Source organism: Manihot esculenta, chromosome 5, assembly GCF_001659605.2.
Source record: "Manihot esculenta cultivar AM560-2 chromosome 5, M.esculenta_v8, whole genome shotgun sequence".
Lineage (NCBI taxonomy): Eukaryota > Viridiplantae > Streptophyta > Magnoliopsida > Malpighiales > Euphorbiaceae > Manihot > Manihot esculenta.
The window spans coordinates 6,709,596-6,725,205 of NC_035165.2; the positions used below are offsets into that span (position 1 = coordinate 6,709,596).

The following is a 15,610-nucleotide window of genomic DNA, read 5'->3' on the forward strand; positions in this document are numbered from 1 at the left end:
ACAAGACAAAATATAACTTAATGATATTAATTATATTTTTAAATTTATCTAAAACTAATTATAAAATCGGGATGACAAAATTTCTGTGAAATATTTTTTTATCAAATTCACATTCACAAGAGGGTATTTTAACATCGTATACCAATACATAAATATTTAAGTCTATAAACAAAGTGTCATCATAATAATTATGCATAATAAAACAAAGTTGAAAGTAAAAAATTAATAATAAGTGATATGATACAATATCACCCAAAATGTATTTTGCATTGTGACTGTAGAATTGAGTTACGTAACAAAATTTTAATAACTCGTAATTTTCAATAATTCAACTTTAATTAATAAAAAAAAAATGTTGATTAGTATGATAGTTAATATTCAAAATGATAAAATATTCACCTCTGATTGAACCTCTCATAACATCTCTCATAACGTTTAGTCACCGCTAAAAATATTATATAATATATATTTATTATATTTATAATTATAATTATAAAAACTCTTATTTATTAATTAATATTAATTGAATTTTTAAAAAATTTATTAAATTTTATTACAATATAAAAATAAATTATACATAAAATTTAAAATACATATTATTACACACTCAAATAATCTGGTAAATCATTTAGTTCTAACCCTCAATTCTTGATTTTTATCAACAACCTCATTTGTTCCATCAAGCAACAAACAATTTTATAAGATTACAAATACTTTATTTGTCGATTTTTATCAAAAATTTTAAAACATATTTTCTTTACCATGCAGTTTTTATGAATTTGATTGGCAAGCTATTTTACAAAATTCTAAATATTTTATTTATAAATTTTTATAAAAAATTTTGAAATATATTTTCTTTTAATATTTAATATTTGTGTAATTTAACTCATTAGCTATTATAATTATAAACCTGACTCTATAGATTTTCTTAATTTTACAATACAATAAAAAATTTCAATAAAAAGAGTTCAGAAGAATACAGATAGTTCTCTGATCCCGATTGTACTTTATTTTATGATATATTTAGAACGAAAAAAATAAAGAGTGATATTTTTCGTTGCTTTTACCTTCCAGCCAGATCCACATACGTACATTAATAATACTATTATTTATATAAAATAAAACAAATAAATGTTACATATTTATGTTTTAAAACAAAAATTATTAATAAAATATTTTTCAATCACCCACTTGTCACTACGCTTGTGGAAAGAGAGCAGGGACGTGTCAGCCCAAGAATACTCGAATTCACTTAACCACGCGTAGTACCTAAAACATATTTTTCATCAATATTTTTGGACTAGACTAAACAATCTGGTCCATAAAAATTAGGTACAATAAAATGTTTATATGGTAACATATGTAAATAGAATTAATATAAATTAATACTTTTTTTAAAAAGGTAAATTCACTCTTTTCTATTTAATTTTTTTTTATATTTAAAGAAAAAATTGAAAGATAAAATCTGAAATTTTTAAATTATGAATGTATTTTTTTATTTAGATTAAATTTATATATTTATAATATAAATATATAAAATTTTATTAATATTTTATATTAAGAATTTTTATAAATTCCATTTAGATAATTTTTTAATTATATTATATATTTCTATAATTTTTATTAATTTATTGTATCATATAGACCATTCTAAAAATTGCAGCAGTGTACTATCTCTCTTGCGTGCATGTCCAGCACAAGTATTATTCCCAAACCTCAAGACAAGATTCATCCACCATTGCAGGACCATACTTCCACCATCCTTACCGGTTTGCCCTTCGATGTTCTAGAAGTTTCCTGGAGGTGCACCATCACTCACTCTCTCCTCTATCCCACAACTGCCAAGTGGGAAAGGTCCTAATAAATTAAATTTAAAAAATATATATATATATATATAAAGATAAACCAATAAAATATATTACAATAGAAACCAACATCAAGAACTCTAGAACTTTCTATCCATTTTTATAATAAACATCATTTGTTCTATTTAAGAAGTTTTTGAACACTCTTGTTTATATGCATTAGTTTACCAACTTTCTAATGGCATAGGAAAACAGAGCAAAAAAAATAAAAATATTTTGATCTTTGTCCTCTTCTTTTCACCAAAGTCATTCCCTCTGTTTTTCTATTCTCCTGAGTTCAGTTGTTTAAATTTGATCCACTAATTAACAACCAAGTGTAGCTTCTGCAAGTCTACTCTGTTCTTCTACCACTTCAGCTTTTATTCCTTCCTAGTACTGTCAGAGAAAAGTTTCCACTTTCTTTCTCTCTTCGTCCACTCTAGTATTCAACATCTCCCAATTGCTTGCTCCCAAAATCTTGAACTGGCACTTGACTCAGTTTCTTGTGTTTTAAGGATCCTAATCCATATTACACAGCGAAGGAAGTACCCAGGATGAAGCTCGTTGCAGTCTGGTGATGAGCCACAAATAGTTGTCCCACCGGAGCCGATGGAGGGGCTGCACGACATAGGGCCACCGCCATTCCTGACTAAGATTTTTGAGATGGTGGATAACCCAATTACCAATCACGTAATCTCTTGGAGTGCAGGAGGTACTAGTTTTGTTGTGTGGGATCCTCATTCTTTCTCCACAGACCTCCTGCCCAGATACTTCAAGCACAATAACTTCTCCAGCTTTGTCAGGCAACTTAACACTTATGTAAGTATTACAAGTCTTCAATTCCCTTCCCCCATTTCTTCTTCTTCAAATTCAACCATGTTCTTGAAAAAGCAAAGCTCATGTTTGTTATATATTTTTCTAAATCAAATTCTAACTTAGTTTGTGCTTATTCTTGGGTGGGGTGTTCTAAAATTGGTTGCTCTTTTTTTTTATTTATTTAATTGAAATATTTTTATGCTTAAGGAACGGTGATGATGTCCTATTCATGAGAGTTGCTATTATTGCTCACCAGCAAAGAAGATTGTTCTAGGAGCTTCTGGAATCTTCATGCATCAACTTTGATAGTATTTCTGGATTATCTCCTCCAGTAAATGCTCATCGGTTTTAATGTTAATATTTTATTATTTTTCAATGTAGTTGGAGTTCTTTTGTTTAATTTTGTTTTACCAATGGTTTTTCCTGGATGTGGCCATGCTGTATATGGGTTTGGAGCCAGAAGTGGAATATTCAGTATTGATCTCGGTGATCGGTTGATTTTCTTTTTCCTCTGTTTCCGGATGCAACTTGGTAAATTTGATTATGTTGGTGGAAGTGGGTGATTGATAATATATATCAATCCTGCAGGGATTTAAAAAGATAGATCCTGACAGATGGGAGTTTGCCAATGAAGGATTTCTAAGGGGCCACAAGCATCTCCTGAGAAACATCAAGAGAAGAAAGGCACCACCTTCTCAGCCTTTGCCTCAACAGCAAGCTTTGGGTTCTTGTGTTGAAGTTGGCAGGTTTGGGTTGGATAGAGAAATTGAACGATTGAAGCGCGAAAAGCAGATTCTAATTATGGAATTAATGAAGCTCAAGCATCAACAACAGAACACTAACGCCTATATTCAGGCTATGGAACAAAGGATTCAAAGTACACAAATAAAACAGCAGCAAACCATGCAATTCTTGGCCAGAGCAGTGCAGAATCCAGCCTTTTTGCAGCAACTAGCCCAGCTAAAGGATCAGAGAGAAGAACTTGAAGAAGCAATGACCAAAAAAAGAAGGCCTATTGATCAAGGAGGCAGTAGTACTGCTGAATCAAGCTGTGGGGATGGAGGTAGAAATCCCATTAAAGCTGAACCTCTAGAGCTTGGAGATTACGTGTTTAAAGTATCAGAGCTGGAGACACTTGCACTTGAAATGCAAGGAAATGGCGCAGCTAGGAAGCGACAAGAAGAAGAAGAAGGAGGTTCCCCAGAAATTGAAGATAGAGAACTGGATGAGGAATTTTGGGATGAATTATTAAGTGGGAATAATGGAGGAGGTGAAGACATTAATGTATCGGCTGAGAGATTGGGTTATTTAGGTTATAGTCCTGAGTGAAGAAATTGAACTCTTCTGTACATGGCTGTTCATTCTGGATCAATAATTTCGTCAATGATCATTTGTTTTTCTATGTAGCAGGCTTTCTATTCATCAGTGGTTTATTAGTAGTTAACAAATTCTATCTTTTCAATCTCTCTATAGATTCTCGGTTAGCTTGCAGCAGTGCTTGGACAGAATCTGGAATTGTCCTTATCATGGTTTGTCCAGATTGTCCAGAAGCTATACTGAAATGGACATGATGGCAAGAACCACACAAATTTACTAAAATATAAGTCCCATATGCCACGTCTGTTCGATCTTTTTCCTTTTTTGGCTTGCAGTGTCTTGTTCTTTCAGCTAATGTTCTGGTCGGTGAGCATTTTCTTGACGCTGCATCTTTACCCTGTAGATATTTTCATGTCCCGTCTGCGTCGTTCTCATCAGTCATTTTCGTGGTTGCCGGGGGGTTCCTCACTGGTAATGTGTGAGCCAGCCGTTAGGTTCTTTCAAGTTTCGACCATAGCCAACGAATGTGTGTGTATTATATTTTGTGTCGAGGACACAGTTGAAGACATGTATAGCTCATTTTTTTTGTGGGAGGTAGATAGATTTCATTGAAAGGGTTTTTAAGCCCAAAAGAATAACGGACTGGGTTTTCAAAAATAGGCTACTAAGGCCTCAAACTATCAAATCCTGGAAAGGCCCAGGCTCACAACAAGGAGACCCTAATCTCCAAATCCTGTCTGAGTTGAGAACACTTTTGATCCGATGCGGATTGTAAAATTTACGGCCTGCAATTTCATCTGCGGAAAAAAAAAAAAGAAAAAACCCATTAAATTTATGTTCATGATCCGATAACTTTTAAATTCATTACATAATTTATCATAAAAACCCTCATTTTTTAAAAATTTCACATCAAAATCTCTGGTATTGAAAAGTATTACATAAAAATCTTTCATCTCTGCAAACGTTTTATAAATGTTTTACATCATTTTTCATTCATTTTTTTTTTACAATTACCATTATTATGCGATTTTCCATAAGTATATTATACACACACATCATTCGATATATATATATATATATACACACACTATGGTTCTTTGTACGAAGAAGGAAACCCAAAGGGAAAGAAAGAGAAGAAGTGATGGAAAGGAGAGGGAAGGACAAAAACTTTCTTGGTCAGTTTAATGAAACTCTAACAGTGTTCTTGGATGGTGGTATGGTTTTGTAAAATAAGATAGAATAAAAACCAAATATAAGGTTTTAGAGGTTTTAACGTTATTCAAATGCCTGCAATATAAACTTTACTAGACTTGGACTTGGACTTGGCTGGTTGACAATTCTAACACATGTGGTAGGATGTCATCCTTGATGACTAAGACCTTTTTACCATCTCATTTTTGTCACAAGTAGCCATCTTTCTTATTAACCTTCCTCACAATTAACTGTGTAGTTATCTTTAATGGGATTGTTAATTACTTGGTGCACTAGCAAGAGTTTGGGTTTGCTAAACTTGTCTGATGCAAGTTTGACTCTTGACATCAGTATCTACGAGTTCAATGACTTGCCATTTCATGTACCATGCATGCCTACGGGTCTCCTCTAGGAAGAAGCTGTTGACAGAAGATTAATGGTCTTAACTGTTGTCTTCACGGGTTAGGTGAGAAATGCAGAAAAGTCCAAAGATGCAACAGAGAGAATCTAAATTTTTATAATGTGTTTTGTAATCTCTGCTTCAATATTACAATATTGTAGACAGTGATGACAAGTTCTTGTGCCTCCATGGTGGGCTAACCCCTACAGTTAAATAAGTAAAAAAATGACTATTTATCCTTGTCCGTAAATTGTCTTGTGTTTTTGTCTTTGTTATGTTGGAGATGCAGATTTTGAAGTTCACACTTTTCTCTGATGTACTTTGAACCTGCAATGATCATCTGCCTGAAAAGGAAGATAATCCAACTTCCCTTCCCTGCAAATATGGTGAGAGAACTTATCGAGTTGTGTGAAGCTGCCACTTTTTACTGTAGATTATTGTGGTAATGTTTCTGCCGAGGTGAAAATTTGTTCCAGGGAAGTTGTGCTTGCGCTTGCATTTTCCATGTAAAATATGTTATATGAAAACCTATAAATTCAACAGTTGTTTTCTATCCCATTATTAGGATCAGATGGGGGTTCAAGAATTTTTACGTTGTTGTTTTTATCAAGAATTCTTAATGGGTTAGAAAGATTGAGGTTCAGCATTCTGATTGATTAACGTGGTTAAGAAATTGCGAGATTGAAGTACGCACTGCAGAATCCTCTCAAATTTGGTCTCTGCATGTACCACTTTTTACCCATGCAGGTTAATTTCCAGTCATCGTTCCGTAGAACAGTAAGAATATAATCATTGAAATCGAAGTTCCTTTATTTGGTTGATATGAAACGTCGTTATACTCAAGCTGTCAGGTTTAAATTAAGAAAGTAAGAACATCTGCCTCTGTACGCAGAGAGAAAGCGCTATTTCACGCGCCAATGTAGCAACTTGGAACAGATGAAATGCTTATTTTCTAGCTTCTGCTTGATGGGAAACTTGTTGAATTTCATAGCTCTCACGTTCCTCTAGTCAAATACCTGGGCTACTCGACGAGGGGAACCATTCCGAGAAAAATAAAGGTCACACATTTTTCAAACCCTGGAATTATAATTTCCAGGAGAGGGAAAATTATGACTAGTTCAAATCTAGCCGACTTAACAGTAACGTATATATAGGACAAGCCAAGTAGCCAAAAATTGTTAATCATGTCATGCATTATTATTGACGTACCATCACCTTCACTGAAGTCGTGGTCCTACTCTTCATAGTCTTCGAGCATATCCCCTGTTTTCTCTTCTCATCCGTGACTACAAAACCAGAACAAGTCAAAATGATCATTCAAAGTTTATGTGGTGCGTGTGAAGGCTTGACCCATATATTTGGAAGAGAAAAAATAATAATAATTCAGTCCAAGTCACAGGGTTCATAGTGCTTTATTGACGACTCCTGCTCCTGCTGATTGAAAAATCAGAGTCCTCGCCTGAGCTAAACTCTTTAAATTGTCTAATGGAAAATTCATGTATCGACACTATGAGGTGGAGAGTTGTTGTGCACGCTATGAGTAAGCGGGTGGGGTACGCACTTACAAGCCAGAATTGCTAAGTAACGACCAGCTGGTGTCCTGGCTGGCAGTGGCTTTAATGGGATATGGATTTCTGTCTTGGAAGCACGTGAGTCTGACACGTGTATCGAGGTTGAGGATGGGCCCAACTCCAAGTAAGCACTCGTGAGTCTAGCATCAGGAAATTAAGAGAAAAAAAAAAAATAGAAAAAATAATAAAAAAGCACAATTTCTTATCTTTCTCGTGATGTCATTATAGTCCTTAATGTGGGGCCTGCTGCCACAATCCCCTTTAGGCCTCTTGATATGGGCCTTGTGTGGATTTCTTGGCCTGCGATTTTCAACAAAAACCCTCCGCATTGCGAACTTCAGTGCATTTATGCCTAAATTTCAAAAAATAAAAATAAAAATACTGTCGAGTGCTAAAACACCAATTGATTTACCAGTTGAATCTGCCTAACCTTTTTTTTTTTCCTTATTGTTAGGTTTAAATAACTCATGATGAAAGTTTGAATGTCAGAAGCCTTTTGGCGAACAGTTGCAAGGCTTGTTGAGTCCCAACGCCCAGGATACATGGGTTTGAGTGAGAAATTAATTAAGGGAATAAACAACTTTAATATATATAATATTAATCAAGTCTTAGTAAGTGTAGGGTGGTTGTGGAGAGATCTTGAACAAAAATCATCTCAAGAATCATAGAATTAAATTAATTATTATATGTATCTATTTAGATTTTGCTTGTTTTTATTTGACCCCATGAGCATAGGTGGTCAGTAGGTGGGATGCAATATGATTTATTAGAAAAAGTTATGTCAATAAGAATCAAATATCAAATTCAAAAAAGAAAATGATTAAGAAATGAAGCTAGTTCACATATACCTTTTGATTTGAATTTGAATACATCGCTTTGTTATATATAATAGTTAATATAAAATTATTAAATAAAATAAATTAATTATTTTAAATCAAATAAGAAGCTCGAAAACAAAGAAGGGGCAAAGGCATAGGAAGCTTCACTGTTGCTTCCAAAACGCCATGGAAGAATTGTGTAAGCATGCAGAGGATAGACAACAAGGGACAAGAAGCAAAACAATTATAAAATCCACAAGGAGTACATTACAGAAAGATGTAAACATGGGTGCACTACTGCAAATATGTCTTCTGTTGTGCCCTTATGGAGTTAAAAAAAAAAAACTGCAGGAGAGAATCTGGTAATAGGAGAACCCGTGAAGAAAACAATGGCCCACAAAACCCCTATTCTTTCCCTTTCCCCACTCATCTATATGCTTCTCTCTTTTTACCTCTCTCTGCATGCACAGCTGATAAGAAATGTATCATTTTTCAATAACAAAGATGAACCAAAAAGATTACGGCAAGCTAATTCTACTGATTCTACTAGTACTTAGTGAAATTTTTACAAAAAAAAAATCTGAGATTAAAATCTGTATTCATGAATGTTAGGATAAATGTCACAGCAATGGATTATTGACCAGCTTACTTTCAAAATGATTGGCTGTCATTATATACTTTTTTATTAATTAATTTATAAAATATATAAAAGAAATGATTGAAATCACTCTAGCTAGCTATTGAGAGCAAGATTTATTTACTAAATTCACAAAATAAAATTAAATGGAAGGTTAAGTAATGCAATAGGATTAAAATTTAGCCCTATAGAGCATATCACCATAAGTTGCCATGCCCATCCAAGGAAGATTCTGTCTTAGGATTTTCAACATGCAAAGACAAGTGCTGACCTCCTTGTTTTTGCTATAGGTAACTTCAACTACTTAATAACTATACGTATTTGGAATTTTTTTTCTTATTAAATTCATGAAAATGAGATAATCTACCAAGAATAAAAAAAGATAATATATTTATATGTTAACTTGAGTGATACTGTGCATGTGCCTTGCATCAGCCTAGGTATAGCTAGCTTTATTGTGTTAAAGGTGAATCAAATGAAGCACAAATATCATCTTATCCCTAAAGAAAAAGCAGCATGAATCTCAACTCACAAGCTAATCTGATTCAAAAGATATTTGGATCAAAAGAGATCACATAGGATTCCAAAGAATCTGTAAGAGCAACACTCGATGACCAATTATATGTCCTAAAGTTCAGAGTATTGATGGGTCCTATCTACTCAGAATCTTATGGATTCTTAATTTTTTGCATGGCTTTAATGTAGTTGAGCCGCCATGTTTAGGTCATGCATGCCCTCTAAAGTAAAGAGAATTACTGGCAATGACATTTATAGACACTGCAATTATAGAATTTCTAATGAATTTTGTTATGTTTGATTAGAGAAGGGGGATAGAATGGTCAATTTATGTTATCCATTCATGTCTTTAGATTTGGGTTTGGAATAAAAAAAAGCTAGAAAAGAGATAAATAAAAGAAGAAGAGACCTTCCAAATTCTCCCATGGTGGGGTTTACTTGAGCACTTTCACCATACACTAGGATGTGAGCGAATAATTACAAAGAAAAAAGACACAAGCAGAGAAAAAATCCTCAAGAAAATAATGAAAAACAAGAAATTCATAATAATTATGATAAATTTGAAATTTAATTATATATTAAATAATTATACAAAAAGTGTATTAAAATGAAATATTTGGTTATAATGCAAAGCTAAAAGAGGCAATCAATAGATCAATCATGTTATGAGTTGTGGGGTAATAGAAAAGGCTGAGAGGCCTATCTCTATAATTCTTTGCCTTTGCCATTGCCATATCCTCAAAGCTTTTCAAGCTTCTCATTCTTAATTCTAAGCCTTCTGGTAAGCTAAACCTCCTTTTAATAAATCATTCATTCCATTCAAATCGAGGTCCTTTTAGGGTTTGGGTGTTTTATAACAGGAACAAAGGAAAAGACAGAAAGTGCCAACGTCAGACACTAAAAGAAAAATTATTAAAGAAATAATAAAGAGATGTTTGAAAAGAAAATCTTCTCTGAATCAAGTAGAATTGCGATTCTTCTTACTCTTTCCCCACCCTTCTCTCTCTCTCTCTCTACTTTTGTAGAATTGTTATCATTTTGGGGTTTGCTAGCTTTTTTCTATATAGCTTCTTTTATTTTTCTTTTTCTAGCTAATTTTGCCACCCCCTTCCTTTGGTCTGCCACTATAATTATCACTTTCTGTACACTATTATCTGCAATACCCAGCTACTGACATATAATTTCTCTTTCGTAGGGATATATAGGAGAGGGTTTACAGGAATAACTATCTTATTGTCTGATCTTTCTAAGTTTGATTGCATGGTGAGCTCATAGTTGGTTCTAGTGAGAGAGAGAGATTGGAAAGAGATATAGATGAATTGGGTAGCAGTGTTGCTCAGACAAGCAATCCATGGCTAGATAGCGACTTGGAGAATAACCCATCATCATCATCATCTCTTCACGAGATTTTGCTTTTGCTACCCAATGAATGATGCCTTTCTGTGTCTGTAATTCACTGCCATCTGTTCATCTACGAAGCTGTGTTTAGTTGTGTCCAAAGCTGGGAGTCTCTATTTCTGGGGCTGCCCTTACTTGCTCTTCTTGTTGTTTCCTCGAAGCTGCAGAGTGGGCACTTGGAGAAGGGTTAAAGTGGTAGAAATATATCAAACAAAAACAAAGAAACAGTTTTTTCCTTGGAGTTTTCTTGTTCACAGGCATGTTCCCTGCAGCCATCTCCAATTCAACTTCTTTGTCTGAGGATGCTAGTGTTTCTTCCGGTAATAGAGTTCAGGATTTTTGCGGCTTAAATCCAGTGGTTTCCGCCGTTTCTCCTCAACAGCAGCAGCAGCAGCAACCCAAAATCAAGAAGAAGAGAAGCCTACCAGGAAACCCAGGTAAGTTCTTCTCTTAATCTCTTCGATCTCAATTTCGTGTAAATTAATTTGTATAAATTTTTCTTCCCAGTATTGACCTTATGTCGTTTAATGATGTTGCAGACCCAGATGCTGAAGTGATAGCATTATCTCCAAAGACCTTATTAGCTACCAATAGATTTGTGTGTGAGATCTGCAACAAAGGGTTTCAGAGAGATCAGAATCTTCAACTTCACAGGAGAGGCCATAATCTTCCATGGAAGCTGAAGCAACGAAATAGTAAGGAGATCAAGAAGAGAGCCTACGTTTGCCCTGAGCCATCATGTGTTCACCACCATCCTTCAAGGGCTCTGGGTGACCTCACGGGTATCAAGAAACACTATTGCAGGAAACACGGGGAGAAGAAATGGAAGTGCGAAAAGTGTTCAAAGATCTACGCTGTTCAATCAGATTGGAAGGCTCACTCTAAAACCTGTGGAACTAGAGAGTATAGATGTGACTGTGGAACCCTTTTCTCCAGGTATTTTTTTTTCTTTCTTTCTTATTTCTCCAAAAATATAAATAAATAAATGCTCTCTTTGGTCTTTGTATCTTTATTATGTTCGTCTGAAATTCCCAATATTCCCATATTTTTACGAGCTTTGATGTTTCACAGTTATTCATCTTTTTGGACTGATCTTGGAATTCACAGCAAAAATTGGTCTTTTGTTTAAAGTGGGAAGTCTCATGGTGTTTGTATTTGGTTTCAATCGATTTTGTATTTGTACAAAAGCGGGTAACCTCTGCATGGAATAATATATCTGAAGCTTAAACGTATTGGCAGGTTACATAGAAATGGACACCATTAATACCAGTGTCTGTTACTGATGACATACAAGAGTAACTGAAAGCAATATCTCTGAAAATCTGAACCTGCCAATAAGTTCCCACTTAAAAAGAAATAAAAACATATATGTAATCTTTTGTTTTATATATGCTTTGTCTTTAATCAAGAGCATTACTTTTTCTCCTTCGTCCTTCTCATAGAATGCCTGTGTGAGCACTGATTCAGATTTTCTTGCGAGGGGATTCTGTGAGATGAACATATACATGAAATCTTTCTTTCTTCTTTCCTTTTTTCCTTTTTTTTTTTTCCAGTGTATTTAACTCTTTTTGGTACTTCTTAATGGAGTGTCTGTAGTCTCAAAAACAATGATGAATATTTCTGCTTGTCCAAGAAAAAGTGAAGGGAAAAAGATCTTAATTTCTTTTTGGGGTTTAACATTTCATGGCTGAGAAAACCCGTGATAATATTTTTCATGAAGCATGCATGCCATAATTTAGTTGCAGAACACTGAATCTCTGACCTTTGATCATGATGATGGGAACAGAATAAATCTGCAAAAATATCTGATATACTGATTTGCTTTCATTTTATTTCATCTATAATACTTGCGGTTTTCAATTTGCATATCTTTGTTAAATTAATTGCACGAGCACAAGTTTCAGAAGACTTGCAATTTCTTTGAATTTTTCAGCCTCACCATCCATATATGCTTATTTCTCATGCATACCCATCATTCGACTGCCTGCCTCTCTCTCTCTCTCCCCCCCCTTTGCTTTAGTTTTGACCCAAAAAGATAGTCCTACTTTTGCATTTTCCAGCTTTATAACAATTTTTTTTTCCTCATGCAAGCCACCATCGTAGTGTCTCGAAATTTTCACCTCTTATAATTCGTCGCTTATCTCCTCACTAATCAAGATTTTTTTATGAACATATTATTTGGCTCTAAAGTTTATGAAAAGTTCAATCGATATATTATTTATTTCATTAATATTTAAATTTTATAAATGTGTAACTATACTATATATTATTACCCTGCAAATGTAATTTATACATTGAACTTTTATAAAATTTAGTAGTTTAATAGTTATAATTTTACAAAATTTAGGAGTTCAATCATCATCTTTGTAAAATTTAGGCATTAAAATTTTAACTAACCTTTTTTTTCCCCAGGAGAATAATCCCATGTTCATAATTTTTTTTTTAAGGAGAATAAGCTAGACCATCTTCATAATCGTAGCTAGATTATACTATGCAAATTAATTGAATCAGCAAATGCTATAACCCATTTATCTTGATCATACTTTGCTCAGCTTTTTCAAAGCTAAACTAACGTTTTCTCTTTATGTGTGCTTTGATTTTGAAACCACAGGAAGGATAGCTTCATAACCCACAGGGCATTCTGTGATGCATTAGCAGAAGAAAGTGCAAGACTCTCAGCTCACCAATTAGTTTCTACAAATCCAATACCCCAATCTCTTCTTCTACAAAATCCACAACCCCACCCTTCTTTCTTCCCTCTTACTACCCATCATCATCATCCCCTGTCCCTCAACCCTTGGGACCCACCACCTCAAAACCCTAGCAACCCTCAAAACCCAGTTCAAGTCAAGCCTGAATCTCACCATTTCCAGCTTCCACCACTCTTCCAAGAACAGCCACCATCGTTGTCAACCCATAAGGGTTTGATAACCTCATCCTTCCAAAGCCTTTCAAACCCTGCAGCGTCAGCATCATCGCACCACCTTTCAGCCACTGCACTGCTCCAACAGGCTGCAACCGTGGGTGCAACTCAGGCAGTGGGTCAAAGTCACATGACGCAATTGGATATGGGGGACTTAGGGACGGTGAGTCAGGCAGCAACTGACTCAGTGAGTCAAATATCCCGTCAGGGATCTTACCTGGGCAATCTCGCTGCGTGGCAGAAGAATGACCATTTAACAAGAGACTTTCTGGGTCTGACCGGTGATGGCCACGTTGGCAATGGGAACGTAGGGAATGGGAATGGCGGTGTTAACGTTAGCATGAATGTTAGGGAAATACTAACATACACAGGTGGAGTAGGGTTGCAGCAATACAGTGAGAGAGACCATACGCTGTTGAAACCCCATGGTTTTGGATTTCCCCAGCAACCTGCCTCGGAAACGTGGGGTGACTGCTGAATTGCAGAAAAGGGTAAAATAGTATTTTCAGTTCTTGCTTGCCCATTTCAAAAATGACAGAAATACCCTCAAACTCTTCCCTAAGCAAAAATGAGGAGAGGTGATGGATCTCCTTAATTTCTTTCTTGTTATGCAACCATCATCTCATTTTATAGTATCCTTTATTTCAGACATTTCTCCATGCTTTCAATTTTTTCAGTAATGGATTCAACTCCACTTTGCTACTGAAATGCCATGTTTGGTATTTTAATAAGAGAATAAATTATAAAAAATTATTTCTTATAACTAAAACATTCAACATCTACCATAACCCAACATGGCATAATGGGATTTTCACTTTGTTTTTTTTCAAAGGCTTTTGCAATGCAGTGAATTGCGTGTCATATCCATGCAAGCAACATGACATGTGGGCATTGCACTTGTTAACCTATAAAGAAAAAGAAAATGAAATTATACAAATAAAATAGTTACAATTCTTTTCATGATGACGTATCAACAGACAAACTACATGCATGCAATGTATTTACAATTATGTCCCTATTTTTCAAGGAAATGAGGAGAGAGCTATGATTGTAGAGGATGAATTAAAAGGGAAGAAAGTATATCCCAGGGGTTGAAATACTTGCACTAAGTAAAGATAAGCAGTGATGATGAAGTAAATAGCTCTAATTTTTGGATTGACGAGTGTGCCGCAGCCCAAACTCTTGACAGAGACTTGCCCTTATCTCATCTTTATATTATATGTCATATCCATGGTTTTCTGGGAGATATGTGACCTCTGGCTTTTTTTTTATTATCGAAATTAAAATATAAAGCCCATGATTCTGATGTCTGAGATTGAATAGATCTTTTTTCTTTGCTTGAAGACAATTTTAAATTTAAAATTCAACAGCTAAAGACTTTAGGGTTACCCCATCTTTAGATCTCTCATTTGTCACTAATGGGAAATATTTATTTATTATTTGGAGAGCTGCTTTTTTTTCCTCTCTAATTTCCTCAACTAGGTCAATCAATAAGCTCCCAGAATTTTCAAAAATGTAGCATGTCAGCATCATTCACATTGACAAATTAATATTAAAAAAAATGTGGTTAGATAAATAATCATAGTGTAGGATCCTATACAATTAAAACACAACAACCTATGCAAGAGGAAATTAATTAATATTAGTATCATTTCTTATTTGTTTTCATAGACATCACTGAAAATGGCAATCTCACTGTTTCAATTTTATATGGTATATTGCACAATCTATAGACATTATTGGGAAATTTCTATCAGATCAGTTGTCCTCAATCAATTTCCCTATTCAAGAAATAAAGAAGCATTATCAGTTTCCAAGAATTTCTTTCCTCGATAACTTTATAAAACCATGAAGGGAAATTTTTTTCATAAAATTAAAGAAATATAGGCTTTTCTAAAGAGAGATAGATGGCTATAAAACCTGCTGTAAGCGTGAGTGAAAAGGCAACTAAGTTGATGCTGTTATGTGTATTTGTGCCAGTGTGGTGGTGGTCCGACGCATAGTGGTACTAAATCAAAAGGAAAGAAAAAAAAAAAGAAAAGAAAAGAAAAGGAGGGAAAAGAATAGAAAATAAAATAATAGGGAGAAAATGTCAACGGTTGTGAAAAAGATGCTTAATACAAATTTGAATTACAAAATTCTTTTGAGTACCCTTTATCAATTTCTGTGCACGTCCCCA

At 34.4% G+C, this 15,610-nt stretch overlaps 2 protein-coding genes across 2 annotated transcripts; both read left to right on the forward strand.

Moving 5' to 3' along the window:
* The first annotated feature begins 1,977 nt into the window (after positions 1–1,977).
* On the forward strand, positions 1,978–4,082 carry LOC110615064 (heat stress transcription factor A-7a). Its single transcript, XM_021756770.2, has 2 exons — positions 1,978–2,663; positions 3,249–4,082. Exons 1-2 carry the CDS (start codon positions 2,454–2,456, stop codon positions 3,987–3,989), a joined length of 951 nt encoding a protein of 316 aa, XP_021612462.1. The 5' UTR covers positions 1,978–2,453; the 3' UTR covers positions 3,990–4,082.
* Positions 4,083–10,060: 5,978 nt separating this feature from the next.
* LOC110615870 (protein indeterminate-domain 12) lies at positions 10,061–14,082 on the forward strand. The gene is made up of 3 exons (XM_021758051.2): positions 10,061–10,945; positions 11,048–11,444; positions 13,120–14,082. Exons 1-3 carry the CDS (start codon positions 10,768–10,770, stop codon positions 13,907–13,909), a joined length of 1,365 nt encoding a protein of 454 aa, XP_021613743.1. The 5' UTR covers positions 10,061–10,767; the 3' UTR covers positions 13,910–14,082.
* Positions 14,083–15,610: the final 1,528 nt, after the last annotated feature.

Excerpts from the sequence above, each read along its gene's own strand:
- LOC110615064 (XM_021756770.2), top strand. The coding sequence starts at position 2,454 with ATGGAGGGGCTGCACGACATAGGGCCACCGCCATTCCTGACTAAGATT. Across the intron at positions 2,664-3,248 it reads TCAGGCAACTTAACACTTAT|GGATTTAAAAAGATAGATCC; the intron begins GTAAGTATTACA and ends TCAATCCTGCAG.
- LOC110615870 (XM_021758051.2), top strand. The coding sequence starts at position 10,768 with ATGTTCCCTGCAGCCATCTCCAATTCAACTTCTTTGTCTGAGGATGCT. Across the intron at positions 10,946-11,047 it reads AAGCCTACCAGGAAACCCAG|ACCCAGATGCTGAAGTGATA; the intron begins GTAAGTTCTTCT and ends ATGATGTTGCAG. Across the intron at positions 11,445-13,119 it reads TGTGGAACCCTTTTCTCCAG|GAAGGATAGCTTCATAACCC; the intron begins GTATTTTTTTTT and ends TTGAAACCACAG.